Source organism: Magallana gigas, chromosome 1 (assembly GCF_963853765.1).
Source record: "Magallana gigas chromosome 1, xbMagGiga1.1, whole genome shotgun sequence".
NCBI classification, from domain to species: domain Eukaryota; kingdom Metazoa; phylum Mollusca; class Bivalvia; order Ostreida; family Ostreidae; genus Magallana; species Magallana gigas.
The window spans coordinates 16,680,608-16,702,477 of record NC_088853.1 but is presented as its reverse complement, the minus strand read 5'-3'; the positions used below and the strand labels follow the sequence as shown (position 1 = coordinate 16,702,477).

Below are 21,870 nucleotides of genomic sequence, written 5' to 3'. Positions count from 1 at the left end.
ATGCGTCGGTTACTGTTTCAGTATAAAGATAACTCTTTCTAAAATTGTATTCGTTGAGGATTTATATTCGTGTGTGTGTGTGTGGGGGGGGGGGGGGGGGGGGGGACTACCTACGAAAACCACGAAAATTGAGCCACCACGAACTCTAATGATTCCACAGTATCATTTACTAAATTTTAGTGTTCAAGCTAAATATAAGCCGATGATAGCAACAACATCAAACTTTTTCAGCAACGTATGTATAAAAGGAAAATACTTAAAAAACAAAAAAAGTGTGTGGGGGGAGTAATTAACTCACCCATTTCTACAAGAGTATTAAATAAGTATAACGTAGAAATAAAATTTCTTTAATTAACCATCGTTTTTGAATTCAATATGCTGGTTAATACGTCAAACTGTACAAATCTGCAAATTTTAGACAAAGACACAATTTTCATAACAGTCGACTATTATATGTTTCTTAGTCATGTAAGCCTACTGATCTAATATTATGGTAAATCCTTCTTGATCAAAGACATAAAGTGCTATAAAAATTTGGTAAATATTCAAGTCCTATAGACCTATGCACGTTCAGCTGATAATTTAATATCACATAAAACCACATTATGGTGGCTTGATTGTACATCGGGATTAAAACTGTCTAAATATAGCGACAAAGAATCTTTACAATATCCGTTTTAGTGCCATTTTCTAGTAAAACCGGAAGTTCCGGAAAAACATAATAATCAAGTCGATAGTTGTACTAAGACGGAGCTTAAAATTAATAGAATTGTGCATGCGATTATGAGAAATGAAAACTCTACGTTATTATAAACAAAATATATTCTTAACATGATTTCTTAACATTATTGCAAAACCAGGAAACTATTTCCTATCTAAGCGTATCGATTTTGCACTGTTAACTGTTATCTGTCAGAGAAAAGTTGTTTTAGTATAGTAGATTCGTATTTGTACCAAAATGATTCACTCTATCATCAATGTGCACCTTGAAAGGTTTATAGGACATTCGAGAGTAATATTTTTCAAATGTCGATTAATAATGAATGCAGCTTCTGACATATATACCAATATATTGTAAGTAGATTTCATAATGCAGATTTACCAAAGTCTTTTCTTTTTGTTACGTTTATAAATACAGGAACACTTTGAGATGTCATAATATTTTGTGGTTATATGCTCTCGGTGAAAAAAAATTAAATCGGTAAAGGTATAAGGAAATAAGGAACCACGTAGGTAATAGTACATGAACTTTTAATCTGTGCTACCTCTAAGCATTGGCACCTTCGGAACACATAGCTGTTATTTAATAATTGACGTATGTGACCCAAAGGATCGTAGGTCACGTGATAAGAGAAACGATAATTGGGTTACCGTGGCCACGAGAAAATCAGAGACGACATGATTTTACAGAATTACAGGTAATGTGAGAGTTACGCAACTCATTGTTTTTAAACTGTTTGTTTCAAAATAAGTAGACTTTGGTTTTATGAATTTTACAGAGGGGGTAAGTTATGATAAGTTTTTTTAACAAACTATGTGTCATACAATAATTTTTGAATTATTTACATGACTGCTTGTAATTTTTCGCAAAATTGTATAACGTGTAGCACATGTTCACCCAGTAAATTCGACATTCACCAAATAGATTATGCTAATAAATAATATAATATACGTATCATATTCAGTTTAAGAGGATTCAAATAATTCCTGGATTTTGATAAATATAACAGAATTTTGTGAGACGTTCGGAGAGGACTTACCTGCAAGTGACAACAATGAGATCCAACGTATTATACTCAGTTTAAGAGGATTCAAATTTTTATCGGGCAATAATACATGTTTTGATTTCTTGATTAAAAATTAATGTAACGTCCAAGAAAGATCCATGATTTTCTTTGGTGTATATAATAAGTTTTAGTGAATATAAAAGTCCATTTTAACGAAAATGTTTATCTCTTACCAACACGTTTTGCTATTGTTTTTTTTCTTGAGCTATTAGAAATGAATATAAGAAGTATTCTTTTCCAGAGGAAGAAAATACATTAAGTTCGTCATAGATGTTTTTGTCTCAATCTCGACGTACGAAATATAATTACTACTCTAGTACATTGCTGTGCATATTTCTGATCGTGTTCTAAATAGCTATATGTTTAATTTTTACTCCAACCTTTTTTTAATTCAGGCTAGAGCTTGCCTTCTTCTTGACATCAGTAGCGATATACGGTGAGTCACGTGAACAAAGTAGGCCAGTGTATCGTGCCATTATTGTCACATGACAAATAACCATTGCTTTGATTGTTTCCAATGATAACTTTTATTGTGGAAATGTACAATCATGTATATGCAAAGAACTTTGATATATTTGATAAAAAAGCCTAAGAAATCATGATTTGTTTACCGTGTATGAAAGACAAGTGTAAATGAAATGACTTTTTTGAAGAACAAAAATTGATACCGTCTTTGCTAAGTTTAAACCAAATGCTCCAAAGCAATCATGTCATGACTTTAATTTTTCAATTTAGTTCAAACATTTTCAAAATATTTCGATTCAAATTATCTGCAACACGGTTCATGAGCTACTAAATATCATGTACTTTTCAACAACCATATCATTATGTATAAATCTTAACCAATGACATTGATCTAGCTGTGAATGCTGGACAGACGTGCCTCTCCTGTAAGGGTATTCCAGAACCCACGGAGTGCTCCTTTGTGACCGAATGCGGAAGTCACGAGGTGAGAATACTGACACCTGTCTAAGATCTATAATCTACTGGTATATACTGTATTGACTAAGTTGGGGTAAACAATTTAAAATGATTCTACAGGGGGTCAGGTTATCCTGGATCCCGACTCTTGAAAAAATATTGAAACTTATGTATGCAATCATTGAATCCCCGATAGTGGTTTTTAATCAACTTAATATATGTAACAAGCATAGCAAAGTCGTGCAAAAATGCCTTAATACCTCTAGAAAACAAAAAAATCTTGATCCTCTATATCTATTTGTTATACGAGAATAAAATATGTACATCGCTTTTTTTCATTCGATCGAAAAAATGTATATGGCATTCCAAAGTTACCTATTAATAATTATTATAGTTACTAGATTTTATTTATTAAAAAGGTCACCTATTGTCAAGCCTTTTACTTTAAAGCACGGATTTTTTGTATTTCAGCAATGTTACGTCCAGAAGTATGTTAATGCAGCCGGTCACTTGATGTATGACCTAGGATGCGCAGACCATTACGTACGTGTTGTATAAACAATGAACTTTAACCTTTGGTTATAAAGGTTGCCGGTGAAAGGTTACTATATTCAGTAACGCATTTAGTAATAGAAATGAATTAGCGTACTCGATTGCTTTGAACAGGTCTGCGGTGAGTTTCCTCGAAACCGACAACTTCAAAGAGTTTTAGGGAAACAAAACTCTATTGTTTGCGAGGCTTGTTGTAATAGTACGAAGATCTGCAACAATAGAAATCTGTGTGGGAGTCAAGGTAAGATGTTTTATATTAATTTTGTTTATTTGATTACTGCTGGAGAATTTCAAGCCCGATCGCTTTAGCAGCTTTTGAACAAATTTTGTGTTGGTTTTTTTAACTAACCAAAATTGTATAAGGATCTGGTACATATTGAAGTGTAATGTTTAATGGCTTTTTCTTAAAAAAGTAACAATATTTCGAGAAAGTCTAGAAAGAAAACCCAAAATCAAATCTTGGGGGGGGGGGGGGGGGGGTGTCTCCTCTCTCTCTCTCTCTCTCTCTCTCTCTCTCTCTCTTCGTTTTGTATCTATACACATTATCTGTTCATTCTGTCTGTCTATCTTCAGTGTTGCCCGACTCCTCGGGGACCATCTGTTACGCCTGTGACTACCAGACACACCCGGAGTCATGTGATCAGATAACACTCTGCTCCATAGACAGGGTAAGCCTTGGATCACTCAGTGGACTTAAAACCATTTTGACAGGAGCTTGGACTTTGGGTAGTTGTGTCAAAAAGCAATGTGGCGTAGGCCTGTCTGTTTCATTGCTGGCCACTCAGCCATGTCTCTTTGAAATCAACACGATTTGTCTGGTTTTTGAGATAAGACTTCGCAATCGGTGCATATTTCGCTTCAATCCAGCGTCATTTTTAACTTGTTTTGACGCAAGAAATAGAAAGCTACGTCCAACCGAAAGTCCAAGGTATTGTTAAAAGGGTTCTAATTTTCTCTTCACGGTGCAAACAACCATTCCGCTAACAAAAAAAAAACCTGAAAAGCAAACACTGTGTTTTAGTAATGTTGTGCAAGTGAACTATAATACTGTAGAATCATTAGAACTCATGGTGCTCAATTTTCGTGTTTTGTGATATTTGTGGGTAGCCCCCCCCCCCCCCCCCCCCCCCCACGAATTTGCATCGTCGACGAAAACAAATTTAGAAAGAGTTATTTTTATTATTGGACCTTCATGAAATAACATCGCTACGAATAACAATCCACGGAAATTGATCACCAACAAATCTAAATTTGTAGGCGTAGGGAAGCAGCTAGGATTTATTCTACGTTTATTCTAACCCGGCTAAAATAAAATGAAAAATTCACTGATGTTTGTATTATATTTTCAATACAAATTGAATGTCTTCATTTAACTATTAATTTTAATAAAGGGAAATACTGGCATGAATGTCTTGAGCAACAACGTAAAATTGTTCTTTTTTTGCGGTAATCTATTTTTCGCGCTGTTCTATGTCTGTGATTGAATGCTATGTAGAGCAACGTTGGAAAGTTCAAAGGACTAGGTACACAGTCAACTTGTTGACGTAATAATGTTTATTGGATAAAAAAGAAAAATACATGTATATAATTATATATAATCCTGTACAAAAATACATATACTAGTAAGTTAAGTACCTTTTTTTAAATTTATATACCAGTGACGTGTTTAAGTTAAGATAAAAGTCGTTTTGTACTCGATTATATTATTTAATTTCAATTTCTTTTTGGTCCATATATTATGATAAGGCCATAAAATTGTTTGAAATTGCCCCCCGCCTTATTGAAATACCCCCCCCCCCCCCCCCGCTGATAAAATTTATTAGCAAATAATGATTTTTTTTTTACATAGAGATTTTCTTTACCCAATTTCAATTAGTTAAACTTCAAGCTTGAAACAAAAAATCCCTCCCTCCCACCTGGGTCTAGAAACCCCCTGACGGCAATTCCAATTAAAGAAACATTTTCTAAGAAAGGCCTAATTTATATATTTTTTCTATAAAAGTATAAATCTATACTTCAATGTATTTCTCGCTGAACGATTTTTTTCTCCTAGTGGTTGATACTATGTTCTGCACAATACCGCCCAATATAAGTTTGTATGATGGACATGCGGTCAGATGTGTGCATTGAATTAATATCATATAATCACAAGGGGCACCGTATCCGCTCTACACTCTATGGCATATATATAAATAATACATGTATTATTCATATAACTATATATATGTCATAGAGGGTAGAGCGGATACGATGCCTCTGTGGTATAATTTGTAATTACGACCAAAACCTGCTTTCCACGCTCAGACAGGGCGCGTGAATAACATACACCTGCCTAATACTGGAATTAACATTTTATAAAACGTTGAAGCTACGTCAGCAACTGAACAGAAAACCCACATGTCTACCATTTTTGCGTCATGAACAAAGCGCGTTTGCCTGGTTATCAATTATTTCATGATTTTTGTAAAGTCTGTCAGAATTAATTGTTTTCTCTCCCCCCCCCCCTCCCCCGCACAAATAATGATCATAAGCGCGTCCTTTACAATGGTGTCAATTATTTTTAGAAACGATATATGTTATATACAATATTGATTTTATGTTGATCTACGGTTGTGATCTTCTATTTAAATATAACAATAAAAAAAAGGTGGGAAGTGTCCTATTTTTGGCCATTCTGTTTAGTGTGATACTGCAAGAACTGCTCAATTGACTATACGTCAACTCATATTTGGATGTATTCCTATTAATCTACATTTTCCTAATCCTCTTTAAGCCCGATTTCAGAAGCCTTTTGTTGTCTCATAAGTTTTCCTTAAGTAAAAATTGTGTAGACATGATAAAATAGTGGATTTATCACATTATTTTATTTTTTTTATTTCCTTATTTCAGGCCTGTTACATTGGCATGTCACGTGACGAAACCACAATGCTCTACCATTACGTCACTGGGTGTGCTCTTAAGGAAACGGTTAGCACGTTTGTTTGTTCGTTGTTCGTAGACATACATGATGTCTCTTGAAATTGTCCCTTTGTTCATAGATACACGCGATATTTCTTGAAATCAACCCTTAAACTATTTACATTTACCCTGAATAAATTACATCTACCGAATATTATAAAAATACATTGTTTTTTATGTTATCTTAAAAAGCTATATAATTTCTGTTCTACATTTTTGGAATAGTATACAATTGACGACATAATCGGCAATTATTTTATCTTGTGATATTACAAACTGCTCTAGATTTGATGTCCCATTTGAATACGTTCCATTGAAAAGAGAAAAATGGAAAGCAAGGAATGAAAAACAATATGTCCCCACCCCCTCCTTTTTAAAGGTTTACACTCCAAAGTTTAAAAGTGAAATTGACATAGAAATGATAATAAACTTATTGGTTTTGAATTCCTTTCAGCAGAACAAAATCAGGTGTGAGAGCAGAAATGATACAATTTGTAACACCGTTTGTTTTAGCGTTGAAATCGGACAAAAGAATAGTTAACCAATGAAAATGTTCCATCCCTTGTAGAAATGCCGGACACTGGAGCAATACCCGGACAACCCCTACTGCTCCCGTTGTTGTGAAGGTGACCTTTGTAATGACCGTTGTCATAGCAACCGTACAAACGGTAAAGTGTTTCGTTTTTCACGTAATTTTGGTTCACAATTCTTTGTTAGGATTTTTTTCAGATATAAGTAAAAAGGTGCTAAAATGTCGATTTTTATGTTATTTAATTAATATATATTGTTGAATGAAATCTAAAACAAAACATTCAATGCAGTATCTTTTTCTAGTTCCTGTAAAATGATTGATTCATTAAAAGTTTCGTTTATGTTAACATTAAGTTAACAAATATTTAAATTCATAATGCAGTGGGTTCTAGTTTGCATATTACTTGTACATTTTTATTATATACACAGAAAAAAGGAAGAAATTGCAGCTTTATAAAAATACTGCAATTTTCAAAATACAATACATATTTACAGCTGTATAAATTCAAGATTGTAGAACCACTTGGCAATATACTTATTTTAAACATAGTTACTAATGCATGCAATGTATCCGATATGCCTACCGTATCGAACAAGGTTTCTTTTAATTTTCTGTAGATAAACTGTGCCTTGATCGCAATCCTTTTTGTCCTCTGCTGCAGGATAAATGCCACACGGTGTCAGAGGTCAGGCTGGCGTGTCCTGGCACCTGTTCCTTATGTCAAGGTCAGTGCAGCTGTTGACGCTCAAACGTATATAAACATGCTTCTGTTTTAACCTTGATAACCTAATAAATACATGTATGTTTTTCACAGGAGATTCTTTATTTGTCTTTGGTTGTCATCAGATTGTATGTAAATTGGTATAAACTAGATGTGTGTCTCTTTTTTGATTAAACAAAAAACAACACCGAGAGTTTGTATTGCATTAGAATTTTGCATAATTGATGTCGCGAGTTAACTACAGGAAGCGTGAAAAAAATATGTATATTATTGAAAAATATGTATATATCCTAATTTGTACATTTTGATGAATTTAGAGGACTTCTTTCTAGAACTTAGTAAAAGTTAAAACTTTAATGAAACTGATTTTAATTGACTTTGTTTGTCAATATGTAATTCTAAGCTTATTTCATTAAAAATTATATTTTACATTTTTCTCCTGTTTAATAGAACACAACTTGTCATCTCCTCATACATATAACGTTACAGCAGGATATCAAAACAACACATCTTCGACAACAAAAACAACAACATCGCCATACTATGCTGTATCGTTAACAACATCACCATTCCTAACAACAACAACAAAAACATCAACAACAACAGACTCTCTACCAACAACAATGAGATCAACAACTACCTCTGTCCCATTCTCAACATCATCACTATCGACGTCGTCATCATCATCATCATCTCCATTATTTTCAACATCAACAACGTCGACAACGACCTCGTCTTCACCAATATCCTTCGCCTCGCATTCTCCAACGATTCAAAGCAGTGTTACTGCCGGACAACACAATACAGATAGCGCGGGAAACTCTACAGTGTCCTCGGTACAAACGGATCGCACTGTACATACCAACAACCTAACAACATTGTCAACTCCAGCGTCTTTTCCGACAACATCCGGTAATTGTTATCATAGAGCATATTTAAGATATAAGTACTAATGAATAGATACAAAAGAAGGAGAGAGGGACAGGTATACTGGTTAGAAATAGAAGTAAGAGAAAAAAATTATTATACATGCAAGGAGGGGTAAATAGATGGATGGATGATAGATGGATGGATGGATGATGGATGGATGGATGGATGGATGGATGATGGATGGATGGATGGATAGATAGATAGATAGATAGATGAATGATAGATAGATAGATAGATAGATAGATAAAGAGAGAGATAGATAGATAGATAGATAGATAGATATATAGATAGATAGATAGATAGATATTCATACACTCTTTCTATTGCAGACGCCTGTATCGATGCCAAGAATATCGATTGCAAGCATTACGACTTATTTAAAATTTGTAACCAGACGAGCATTTACTATGGATTTGCGCAGACCCACTGCCCTCTAACCTGTGGCATATGTCATCCAGGTGGGTTAATAGAATATTACGAAGACATCTCAAGATACATTAATTTTATACTTAGCCACTTATTTTAGTGTATTTTGTGCTATAAGGGGGCTTGGTGTTCAACAAGTAACCAAGCAGGCCTACTTAAAATTTTTAATAGAATTTCTTCAGCAATAGTTTATTAATAAGTAAAGGAAAAAATCAAATTATAAGTAAGCTTTAAGGACACCGGATGGTCTACAAATTAACAATCAGATCGTCAAACTATTATTCAGTAAAGAAAAAAATCAATATTGATGTATCTAACCTTTTAAATTTGGGTGTTTTTTATATAACTTTACATAGAGCTCTTCTTGTTTAACAGGCATGTAGCATCGTTTTTGAAAGTGGGGGTGGGGGGGGGACAGACTCATCCAAAAAAAAGCCCCCCCCCACCCGATGCTACGTGCCTGTTAAGGACAGTCCTGTTATTGTATAAGTATGTCTTGCCTTAACACATATATGCGAACACATAAAAGTAGTGTAAAAACCAGAGTTCTACGCCAGATGTTTTACTATAGGCTCCTCAAGGCTCCTCTGAGGAGCCAATGACGTCATCCATAACCATAGCAACACATACTATTGATAACGGTGGAAGGTGGGAAACCCCATGATGTCATAGGCATTGAAGATCAAAGGGAATTTATAGGGGGGCTAAACAAAAGAGCTATTATATTCAACAACAATAGGAAGAGTAACATTAGTTGGCAATTGATAACGGTAGAGGGTGGGAAATCGCGTATTGAAGATCAAAGGGAATCTATAGGGGGGGGGGGGGCTAAACAATAGAGCTATTATATTCAACAACAATAAGAAGCGTAAAACAAGTTGGCATTGAAAAAGGTAGAGGGTGGGAAATCCCATGATGTCATAGGTATTGAAGATCAAAGGGAATCTATAGGGGGGCTAGACAATAGAGCTATTATACTCGACAGCAATAGAACGATCTTAAATTAGTTGGCAATAGATCTATTGTCCTCTATAGAGTCACATAACAACCTTGGAGGGATCGAAGGGTGTCATAAGACACCGATCTATCATCATCGATTCTTGAGGGTTGGTATACAATAGACCTTTTATTCCCATAATCAAAAGGGGGCAATTGTTACATCAAAAAGAGTTAAAGGTATATTAGTCATGCAAGACATTATACGGGTAATGACACGTTTGAAACAAACGAGTAAACACGGGTCATTTAAACCCTCGTTTAACAAGAGATTTAAAGGTAGCTTTATTCATCCGAGACATCATACAGGTAAGGACATGTTTGAATCGAATGAGTAAACACGGGTCTTCAAACCCTCGTTTTACAAGAGAGGATAACACAAAATCTCATATTCTTTACTGTTTTCTTTAATAGAATAGATTGAAAAAAAAACTGTACTTTCAGAATGAATGTGAAATGTTGAAAGTATAATATTTTTTTTTTAATCATTATTCTAAATAGAGTGCACTAGAATACATGTGCAGTATGATCACCAAACTCTTCTTTAAAATGCATTTGTAAAATACTGGTAAATCTCAGGTAAAAAACCAGACTATATAAAATAAAAACACAATTCACACCTATTGTTTTGTACTGAATTTTCAAATGTATGCAAAACAAGAACACACCCTTAAGTACCGTAATAACACAATGATATACCACAGTGTTTATAGTCAACCATTGTATTAATTGTAGTAAAAGCCTATACTAATGTGTAGTATAAGTTCAACACAAATAAATACAGTCAACTATGTATAAACGGTTTTCTGTTTATAATTTACATAATTAAAACTGTTTCTTATTTAATGGATGAATAAAAGTTCTTTATTTTTAGAACACAGAGATATTTACGCAACCGTAAAAGATGGTTAATGATGATAAAATGTACTAGAAAGGCTTGTAAAAATTGATAACTTTATATCAGAATTAATACTCCTGTCGAAAATACATTTTTCCTTCAAAAACATTAATCATCTATACTTAGATTAAAAAAAAAATTCATTGTAATTTAATCGATTATTTTTGAAAGTAATCGACACCATCCCTGCACCATGGAGATGTTTTTTCTCTGATTTGAATCTATAAACACGACGAATAACAACACATGTTTTAGATTTTTCATATTTATTTTCTTTTTATAGAAATTTACAATAACAATAATAATAATAATAGTTAAGTAATATATCATCAAGGATATCCTTTCATATCATCTGCATTGACCCACGAATTAAACTTTGTAGGCCAATGTAACCATTTTACAAGGTATTGTTTATTACGTCCACGACCTTTGGTTCTTAATATTTTTTCCACTTTAAATTCGTCATCTTCACGAACGTCCACTTTTTGGAGTTCCGCTTGGTAAAAGGTTCCTTTAATCTCATCGTTCAGATAGTCTTTAAGTCTGTATACGGGTAATCCTCCTCTTAGGCGTCTCTCCGATACCACGAATATTTCTCCAGACCACTTCTCGTCATATTCGCGGGTGAAAACGTTCCGCAGGTGACTGATGCGCACACGATCTCCCACTTTGAATCTGAAGGGTTTTCTCACTCGTTTAGGCTTAGATATTACGGGTGCCTTCTTGGGCCAATACATTCTCCACCAGACGTCCGTCTCCTTCGCCTTTGTCACCTTATCAGGAGGCATGCCGATTGTTCTGTGATACGTTGCGTTATAGTTGGCGGCAAAGTCGTGTAGGTGATCCACGTAACGATAGGATTGTTGGTAGGTGATATATCGATACACTTTAGCCTTGATCGTTTTAATCACCCTTTCTACATAATTGGCCTTGGTTTCTGTGTTCTGGGCGTACAAGTGCTCGATATTTCGGGTGTTCAGAAATTCGTTGAAGACTCGGGCTCGGAATTCCTGTCCTTTGTCGGTACGAATTCGGGTAGGACGTCTACCGTCCCGAAGAATATGTTCAAAGGCTGAAGTGACACTTTGGCCTTTCTTGTCCTTCAGAGGGCGCATCCAAAGAAACTTGGAGAATATGTCAATAACCACCAGAACGAAGGCAACCCCGTCGTTCTGTTTGGCGTATTTCGACATATCCATGAGATCTGCATCCCACTGGTCGTCAATACCAAGGGTGACGACTCTGTTTCTCTTAAAATGTCTTCGGACTCCTCTCTGTAGACTGTAAGCGTCTTGCCTCTGTAACCATTTCCTGATCTTATATTTGCTTAGAACGTATTTTCCTTCTTTGCGCACATATCGATACAGTTTGTCCGGCCCGGAAAAACTTCCGGCATTCACTGGATTGTAATACACTTGCTTGAGATAGTTCTCCCAAGACATGCTTCCTCTTTGTCGGACATCAAAGAAATGAAGCCTCCACGTAACCGACCCTATTATATAACGTTTGATCACGTGATCGTAAATGACATGTACAACAAGACATACTTTTTTTTTCAATTTTTATTCAAACAAAAGCTATGATACATAATATCTCGTTTAGACGGAAAAACAGTTTCTCAAAAGACATTTAAGCTTCTTCAGATTCATCACTGTCCTCTTCTTCCGTTTCACTATCTCGTTCATCGAATTCCATTTCGTCGTCCCACATTTCGTCGAGGAGATGACGGTTTTTATTCAGGGCCATTCTGATGGATTTGCGTTCGCCGTAGCCTCTAGACTGGAAATCCGAGACGTCATCCATGATGGTTGCATGTATGGAACCATGCTTTAAATCTAGAATGTATTGGATGAGATCGGCGTATCCAGTAACAAATGTTTGCAAGTCTTTTGACTTCATCTTTGCTTCGGTCTTCTCTCTGGCCTTTTCTCGAGTCAATCCCTCTTTGATGTATTTGTTGTATTTCTGGTTCCATTCTGTTTCGTTCTTCTCTCTGGCCTTATCCATGAGAGCATGAAAGACGTCATGTTCCCGGTCATCTTCATCTTCCTTCTTCTCCGGCTTGATAGGGGTCCAATCGGACTGATCCTCCTCCATTTCAACATCATCTCTCCTTTTTTCGTTCTCTGGGCACCATCTTTTCACATGTCTTTGAAGGTCATGCATATTTTCAAAGACCAGACCACAATCGTCACAGGAAGGCATATCTTCAAAATCAGGTGTCGTGTGTTGAAATTCCGACTTTTCTGTTAACAATTGTTGGGGAAGAGGAATTGGCTGGTGATACGTCTGTTCGGTAGGGATGTCTCTTGGAGAATGAGGCACATTCTCTGCTTCTAGCTGTTTTATAGGATTCAAGACGTCAATGCGCATGCGCAGATGTTCGGATGTAGTTGGTTTCAAATCAACCAACAAATATCCATAAGGTTTGGAAGTGGCTTCTTTAAAATGTCTTAGCAGGTGTTGAGGGTTGTCGGGATACATCTGTCGAGCCAAGGTCATGACTTGTTGTCTGTCCACGGGGTTATTAAACAGAACCAAGTAGTGACAATTTCTTCTCTGGGTGGGATCTTTGTTATAGTACAGATTTTGATTGATAGCCATGACCGATAGATTTCTGTGGTGACTACCCTCGGTAAACAATTCGTTGATTCTAGAATCTTTGGCTGCTGTCGACATGAGATCGTCTAAAATCACGAGATTCCTCGTTCCTGGGTGAACAAACGAATCTTGCTCCAGGTCTAACGGAATACCCTGTATGAATTCGACTGAGGGATACACCGTAGATTTGATGATGTCGTATAAGGGTTGCCATCGCTTATAGAGCCATAGAATTCTCTCTGGGGGAGGGGAAATCTTGCTCATACAATGTTGCAACAACGTTTTCACGAAATACGTTTTGCCCGAGGAGGTTGGTCCCGAAACGTTGGCCGTAAAAGGGTGTTGAAACATAAACTCTTGCTGTTGCTGCTGTTGCTGCTGCTGCTGTAGTTGGTGCTGCTGCTGCTGCTGTTGTTGTTGCTGCTGCTGCTGCTGCTGTTGTTGTTGGTGCTGCTGCTGTAGTTGATGCTGCTGCTGTAGTTGGTGCTGCTGCTGTAGTTGGTGCTGCTGTTGTTGTTGCTGCTGCTGCTGCTGCTGTAGTGGATGGTGTCGCTGCTGCTGTTGTTGTTGTTGCTGCCGCTGCTGACATTCTATGTGTTTGTGTTTTACATGACGGTTCAGGTCGTGTGGCCAGACGTAAGCGTTCGAACAATGATTGCAAGAATACATGTTGGTCCTTTAGCGTCCTCTCGCATAATGGCATACGTGACCGGAAGGTCCAGTTTTATAGACGAGATCTCGTCGGTGATTGGTCCATTACACTTTTTATAGCAACCAATTAGGTTAAAGTTTCCGGTAACTTCCGATTCCGGCATCAAAGATCACCGGACACCTTTAAGCTCCGAATACTAAGGATCCGGAAACCTAATGATCCGGAAACCTTAGGATCCGCGGGGGCCCCCCGGAGTCCTTAACTAAGATTCAACGACAATATTTTTTTTCATTCATTTATTCACTATTCAGCATTACAATAAGTATAGCAATAACACATATTTTACAAGATATACATGATAATAGACATCTTCATTATACAGGAGATGTCTTACAATGACCGTGAGCTAAGGTGTGAATACCATCCTCTAGAATATGCCTTTTGTCGTCAAAGGGGCTCAGGCTGGTTTTGTTTAGAACGATGGTGAATATTTGATGATTAAAGGATCTAAACGTCACCATCGACTCCATCTGAAACTCTCTGTTCAATAGACACTGTCTATAGTTCTCGTGTTGTATGTTTGATTGCACGACCACCTTACTCACTCCTTTAGCTCTTTTCTTTTCTTCTTGACAAACGTTTTCATTCTTGTTTTGAGTTTCGTAAACAAAACTGTACATTTTGGGTTTAAGGCCAACAAATTCTCGCATGACATGACCTTGACATTCATCCTTCATTTTCCCGAGTACTTTCTTATTTTGATTACTATGAAGAAAATGGGTGTCTGGGTAATCACTAAAATCAAAACAATGGTGGTCTTCCTTCATGTCGACATACACATCCTCGGTAGATATGTCGTAACATAAAGAGTCCGTATCTGTGAAACAGAGAGCTGCACGCCCACCATACCTTTTCTTGATGTAGTTGTAATGAAATTCATACATCAATACCTTGGAAAGTTCCAGAATGGAAAATCCCACGTAAATGGGTCGATTTAGAACCAATTTTGATTTGGTTAGTTCCACAGAGGCCAGATCTTCATTGAAGATCTTGAAGGATTTAAATCCAGGTTTGGCCGAGAGCTTTGAAAGCCTTTTCTGGTGGTGAACGAGTTGAATGTCCACTCTTTTTCGCAGATTTTCCATGGTTTTGCCGAACACACTATTATTCATGAGTTTGAAAAAATCTTTTTCAAACTCGTTTTTTGCAACTTTTCGCTTGCTCGTATTGAAATCGATGTAGGCTTTTAGCCAGGGACTCTGCTTGAAAGACAGTACCTGGTGAATTTTAGTAAGCCTCATCCCCAGCGCGAGGTAGAGTTGCAAATTCCGATAGTGAACGACATAATTCTTCTTATCAAAAAGATTGGGGACTAGCTTGGTACAAGAACCTTCCTTCATTCCAAGCTTGGTCAAAAGATCTTTCTGATAACTCGAAAGCATCGCAGGCTCAATTTTGAAGGATTCGGGAGCTAAAGGATAGTCGCTATGGCTGTCGTGCAATGCCAAGGGATAGTCTAGATCGACTTCAAAAACGTAACCAGTGTCTCCCTCATGGAGGATGGCATTTATGTCGAGAGTCTCTCTTTCTTTAGTCGTCAGCCAACAAAAATCATGAGTGGGCAGTGGCTGACACATGGCCCACCCGTACAGATTGTTGGCATCTAAATACATCAAATAGTTTGAGGGTTGCCTTGGATCATAGTCATTGAGATAGGGGTTGTTTGCTTTCGCATACCTTTTTGAAATCATGGCTATGCCTCCTCTGAGCCCCTTTTCCACAAACAGATGCATATCCGGGTCGGTCAACAACTCTAGTTCAACCCCTGTCATCTTTAAGGCAGCCTGCCAAGCCAGTCCTGGACCCGTATAAAAATGAGCCGCATCGAGACCATACATGTCAATGCAAAGGTCACGAAAATTCTCAAACACGTCTGCTAACAGGTGAACGTCTGTCTCCATGTACAGATCGTGATACTGTCCTAGATTTTGAATGTTAAAGACATCCCAAACCCGCTGTGCATGTAAGTAATCCTGGTCGGACACGGCTTTGCCATCTAAATCATTGTAGAAAGCCTGTTGTGGTGGCAGTGACGTCTCTTCAAATCGCTTGACGGAGTTCATGTAACGGTAAGGATACACGCCCTTTCTTCTGAGAAGTTGGAGCTTGGTCTGCTGGTTTTCGGGATGGATGGATGCGACGTAACCTTTGAGATGAGGAAATTTATGGATGCCCTCTTTGGCTAGATTGGTGGAAAGTTTGTCTAGAGAGGCAGACATGAATTGAAACGTATCCACGAAATCTAGCCTGCCCAACGAAAACGAAATATACTTCTCGTGGTTCTGGGGGATGCAGTTAATCTTTTTATGTTTAAACTTGCCGATGGCATTCATAATGTGGTGAGCGTCGTAGCCTTTGAGGTTGTGAAAGAATACGGGAATTCGCTCACGTAACCGATAATTCAGATTACAGGAACTATGAGCTGCACCACGAAATTTTCCCGTCACATGACAGTGATCACGAACGGTATCGTTCCTTAGTTTTCCGTGGCAGATGTGACATAAAGTCGCTTCCCGTAAAGCTTTTGTCTCTTCCTCGGACAAATCCATGGGTTTGGGATTGCGCAATATGTTCAAAAGGCGCCCCTCGAGTTTGATCATATGGTCGACGAACACGTCAACGGCCTCGTGGCCACGATAGGTCACATGATTTTCTGTGGTCTCTGGTGAAAGTCCTACGACTTTATATGTAAATCCGGAGGGTGCATGCTTCGCTAGCTTAATGGTGGACGACTTGCTAGGGTCCGGTTGGCATCCGTATTGCCTCTCTAAGATGCATTCGAAATCTGCGTACACTACAAACGGCACTCTGAGTTGCTTGGAGACGTCGGAGAACTTTAGCCATTTCTCTTCCTCACTCGGCATCTCGGTCCTCTGGGCGCCATGGACCTGACAGTAAGGTAGGTGTTTTTCTAAGAGTTTCTTTTTGGTGAATCCATGGAGACAATAGTAACAGTAATGATACTGATTATTATCTCCATTCTGGTCTCCCATGAGTCTGTTGAAATTTTTGATCCAACAGTAATGTGAATTATCTCCTCTGTCAAGGACGAGAAGATCAACATGTTTTAACCCTCTCTCTCTGGTGAGATGGAGAGGGTAGACTTCATTCTTATCGTAGCCGAAAACATTGATGGATAATCCATTCTTTTGTTCAAATTTTGGGATATCAGACACGCGGACGGGAAAGGTCATGTCGGTAAAATCCAATTCTTCTTGAAAAGCAATGTAGTTGTTCAGCCTATTTGGATGCCCATGATGCCCCGTTGTAGGATGAAGAGCAGCCAACACCGACCACATGAAGCACTTTTGATCGGTATTCTGGACATTGATGATGGCTTTCTTGCTGGCGAGTTTAGCTGGTAACGGAAGGTAACTGGAACCTTTGATCGGGTTGTACTGGACTACATGAATGCTCACTCCGAGGACTTTGTCCAGCGCCCAGTTACTCCCTTCTCTTTGATATTCAATGAAAGAGTTCACAATCTTCATAATACTTTCCCTCAGAGCATGCTCGATGTCTTGATTGTTTAATACTATGTGGCAGCGTCCGTGGAAGTGAGGCTCTGCAACTTCCACTTGATCCCCTCTGGTCTTGGTGAAACGCACTTGTAAGGTGAGGTAAAACTTCATTCTTTTTCGTTTGGTGCGTTCGTTCTGCAGGACAGATCTCACTTTCTCTTCTTTCGATTTGAGAAATGTCAAAGGGTCATATTTGGTTTGATCGTCAGCCGATATGGATATCTTTTTCAGGTTCCCATGAATAGCTTCTTCTGAAGTGATGCAGTCTTCTCTATCATTTCTTGTATCACCAAATTGAGAACCTGTGAAAATAAAAGCCCGTTTCCGTTTTTATTCAATATGCATATCACTCATATATTCAAAAAATAGGTGAGAGCAATTTGATATGCATAAAAAAACAAAAAAAAAAAACGTTTAAGTACTTACCTTGAGGGTCATTTGGTGGTATGCCACTCCCCACTTGATTTTGAAAGTTGGGGCACACATTTTCTTTTTGGATGCTTTCTTGGATTTGTGAGTCGGTTAATAGTTCAGAACCAACTATCGGTGGAGATCCTTGATCTGGAATTCTAATATGATTCCTTGTATGGCGTAGATAATTATCCCTTCTGTTGAAACGCCTCCCACAGGTAGAACAGCTGAAAGTGTCTACATGGTGGGTAGTTCTTCGATGTCGATGTAAATTCGATTGACGTGTGAAGCTTTTGCCACAATCTTCACAGGTAAACTGAGAAACAGGCATGATGTTGTCTGTAAAATATGAAAATACATGAAATTAATTATCATTAAAAAATCCCTTTTAATCTAACACATTTTATGTATTTGAAGGTATGTATACAAGTAATATCAACCACAGTTTGTTTACGTTGTAAAATTGGTTACTCATTCGTTAAATGAGGATCGGGGCCTTTAAATTTACGACTGAAACCTATTTCTACAGTAAGAATGACAACACTGTTCAACCACTCATCTGGAAAAAAACCCCCAAACGTTAAACAAACTGTTCAAGATTTTATAATACCTCAAATGACACAACGATTAAGTGATTGTTTTAGAATGCTCATTTTAATTATGTAAAAAAAAAAAATGAAATATAATATGTATATAATTAAAAACAAAATCCTACCTTATACAGATATATTATCCAAATCCAACGGAAACACAATATGAACTTCTTTGAAACTCTACGGTGTTACTTCTTCCGCAACTATGATGCAACTGATTTAACACTGTAGATCTCATTAATTTATACAAGAAAAATATCTCCATGGTGATATTATATAAACAAGTTGTCTGATTGGTTCGGATAAGCAATTTTCCGATTGTAAATTATAAACCATTTATTTAAAGATCTTTATCGATAGATTGAAGATCAAAAAGAATCTATAGGGGGAGTAAACAGTAGAGCTATTGTACTGAACGACAATAGAAAGGCCTAAAAATAGTCGGAAAATCCGTTCCAGGGTATTGTTCCCAGAGAACTGTAAAATTGTCAAATCATGGTGTCAATGGAATAAATTAATGGACCCGGAAATTCCGAGTCAATGAGGGTGTTTAAAATCTAGGTAACTATTTCATTTCATTTTATTCAGGTAAATATATCACAGAATGTCATGATTACATATAAAAATACATCAAATTAAAAAAAAAAACCCAGATATTATCACAGCACTATATAAGTTCATAAGAATCAATTTGTTCAATACTTTTATTCCATAGATTACATGACATACTAATAAAAGTTATTACCTAAGGATAGCCCATGAAAGCCTTGTTACAAGCTTTATTCCAGTGGAGTCCTTATATAACAGGTAGGTTAATAACAACAAAAGTCGCTACATCATTAGCATTCCAAGAGTGTATTGAGATTCATTCAATCAGATGATGTAAGACCATAGTAATGGAAACGATACGACTTTTTTTTTTTAGGAGTGATGGAGTCTGCAAGTTATATGACACAGATCCATATCTATGGTTATTTAGAATATTACACCTATGTTTGAGTTTACCTGTCAAGACCCAATACGATATTTCTTATGTATTCCTAAATTAAATAGCGAACTTAGTGTGCTTGATTGATCTTACTACTTCTTCATCAGACAGCCAAGGAATTTTGATGCCTCATGTGTATTTTTTCGATCTCTTCAACGAAAGAAAACCCTACAGAAAACTGATGGGAAAATATGAGATTTTGTGTTATCCTCTCTTGTAAAACGAGGGGTTGAAGACCCGTGTTTACTCATTCGATTCAAACATGTCCTTACCTGTATGATGTCTCGGATGAATAAAGCTACCTTTAAATCTCTTGTTAAACGAGGGTTTAAATGACCCATGTTTACTCATTCGTTTCAAATATGTCATTACCCGTATAATGTATTGCATGACTAACGTACCTTTAACTCTTTTTAATGTAACTATTGCCCCCTTTTGATTATAGGAATAATAGGTCTATTGTATACCCACCCTCAAGAACCGATGATGATAGATCGGTGTCTTATGACACCCTTCGATCCCTCCAAGGGAGTTTTGTGACTCTATAGATGACAATAGATCTATTGCCAACTAATTTCAGATCGTTCTATTACTGTCGAGTATAATAGCTCTATTGTCTAGCCCCCCCTATAGATTCCCTTTGATCTTCAATACCTATGACATCATGGGATTTTCCACCCTCTACCATTATCAATGCAAACTAATAGCTTTATTGTTAAGCCCCCTATAAATTCCCTTTGATCTTCAATATCAATGACATCATGGGATTTCCCATCCTTACCGTTATCAATGCCAACTAATTTTACTCTTCCTATTGTTGTTGAATATAATAGCTCTATTGCTTAGCCCCCCTATAAATTCCCTTTGATCTTCAATACATATGACATCATGGGATTTCCCACCCTCTACCGTTATCAATGCCAACTAATTTTACTTTTCCTATTGTTGTCGAATATAATAGCTCTTTTGTTTAGCCCCCCTATAAATTCCCTTTGATCTTCAATGCCTATGACATCATGGGATTTCCCACCTTCCACCGTTATCAATTGCCAACTAATTTTACTCTTCCTATTGTTGTTGAATATAATAGCTCTTTTGTTTAGCCCCCCCCCCCCCTATAAATTCCCTTTGATCTTCAATGCCTATGACATCATGGGATTTCCCACCTTCCACCGTTATCAATAGTATGTGTTGCTATGGTTATGGATGACGTCATTGGCTCCTCAGAGGAGCCTTGAGGAGCCTATAGTAAAACATCTGGCGTAGAACTCTGGTTTTTACACTACTCATAAATTGTATTTTGAAATTAGAGCAATATACATATACTTTGAACAGCCAACTTTTTTGCAGTGGGATGTAAGGATACGATACCAAACTGCGACGAATATGAGGACGGTTTTTGCACGAATCACGACTACGCCAACTTCGTCTTTCTAGCCTGTAAACGGTACTGCAACAGGTGCTCCTCTGAATAAAACCGGAAGTGACGCAGGCTTCGCTGTAATGTTTGCCTCCCTAGTTAACTTTCCTGCAGGAAATTGTTTTCACGGCGTTGTGTTTTTGTTTTATTTTTTTTTACCGTTTGAAAATACATGTACATGTGGAACTGACGATACACTATATTCAAATATAAAATAGTCTGTTGTGTTTCATTAGTGAAGGCTTCCATACGCATTGATTGTATATACAGTTAATTACGATTATTTTATAGTATCATAATTGTCTAGATATATTTGTTATTTTCATTAACATGCATAAATAAGTAAGGAATATGAGAGAGGGAGAGAGAGAGAGAGAGAGAGAGAGAGAGAGAGAGAGAGAGAGAGAGAGAGAGAGAGAGAGAGAGAGAGAAGAGAGAGAGAGAGAGGGAGAGAGAGAGAGAGAGAGAGAGAGAGAGAGCGATATGAAACATCAATAAACAGATTTGAACAAATGGGGGTATTTGTTTGATTAATCTAGTTAAAATAAGAAATCAAATCAAGTGCAAAATCATTAGAGACGTTAATTGAATTAATTCGTATGATTTTTTAATGGTGCAACAACCAAAACGAGCGGTTTTGTTTTTGTAAACTTAAAAGTATTACTAGTACATATTCAAGTGATGATTTTTGTCAACTATTTAAAGACATTTGGTAGAGTGAATTAATACATGTACTTTAACTAAGTTAAACGATATGAAAGCCCTTTAGGAAGTCATGAATTTTGACAGTTTAGACGCAAACGAGAAATTATCACGATTTTTCGAAACATGAATTTTTCTACGGAACTTCCGCATTGGCCATAATTAAGCCATTAAAGTTTATACTATAATAATTATAGCTCT

The 21,870-nt window shown here is 37.0% G+C and overlaps 2 protein-coding genes across 2 annotated transcripts; one reads left to right on the top strand and one right to left on the bottom strand.

The window, feature by feature from the left end:
* Positions 1 to 1,329: 1,329 nt before the first annotated feature.
* On the top strand, positions 1,330 to 21,420 carry LOC105335014 (uncharacterized). Its single transcript, XM_066077412.1, has 12 exons — positions 1,330 to 1,418; positions 2,183 to 2,223; positions 2,648 to 2,736; positions 3,180 to 3,251; positions 3,375 to 3,501; positions 3,834 to 3,928; positions 6,150 to 6,227; positions 6,787 to 6,886; positions 7,368 to 7,475; positions 7,961 to 8,383; positions 8,731 to 8,859; positions 20,898 to 21,420. Exons 1-12 carry the CDS (start codon positions 1,399 to 1,401, stop codon positions 21,020 to 21,022), a joined length of 1,407 nt encoding a protein of 468 aa, XP_065933484.1. The 5' UTR covers positions 1,330 to 1,398; the 3' UTR covers positions 21,023 to 21,420.
* LOC105318792 (uncharacterized) lies at positions 14,342 to 20,109 on the bottom strand. Its single transcript, XM_034475471.2, has 3 exons — positions 18,682 to 20,109; positions 17,982 to 18,305; positions 14,342 to 17,857 (listed from the first exon to the last, which is right to left on the bottom strand). Exons 2-3 carry the CDS (start codon positions 18,295 to 18,297, stop codon positions 14,349 to 14,351), a joined length of 3,825 nt encoding a protein of 1,274 aa, XP_034331362.2. The 5' UTR covers positions 18,298 to 18,305; positions 18,682 to 20,109; the 3' UTR covers positions 14,342 to 14,348.
* Positions 21,421 to 21,870: the final 450 nt, after the last annotated feature.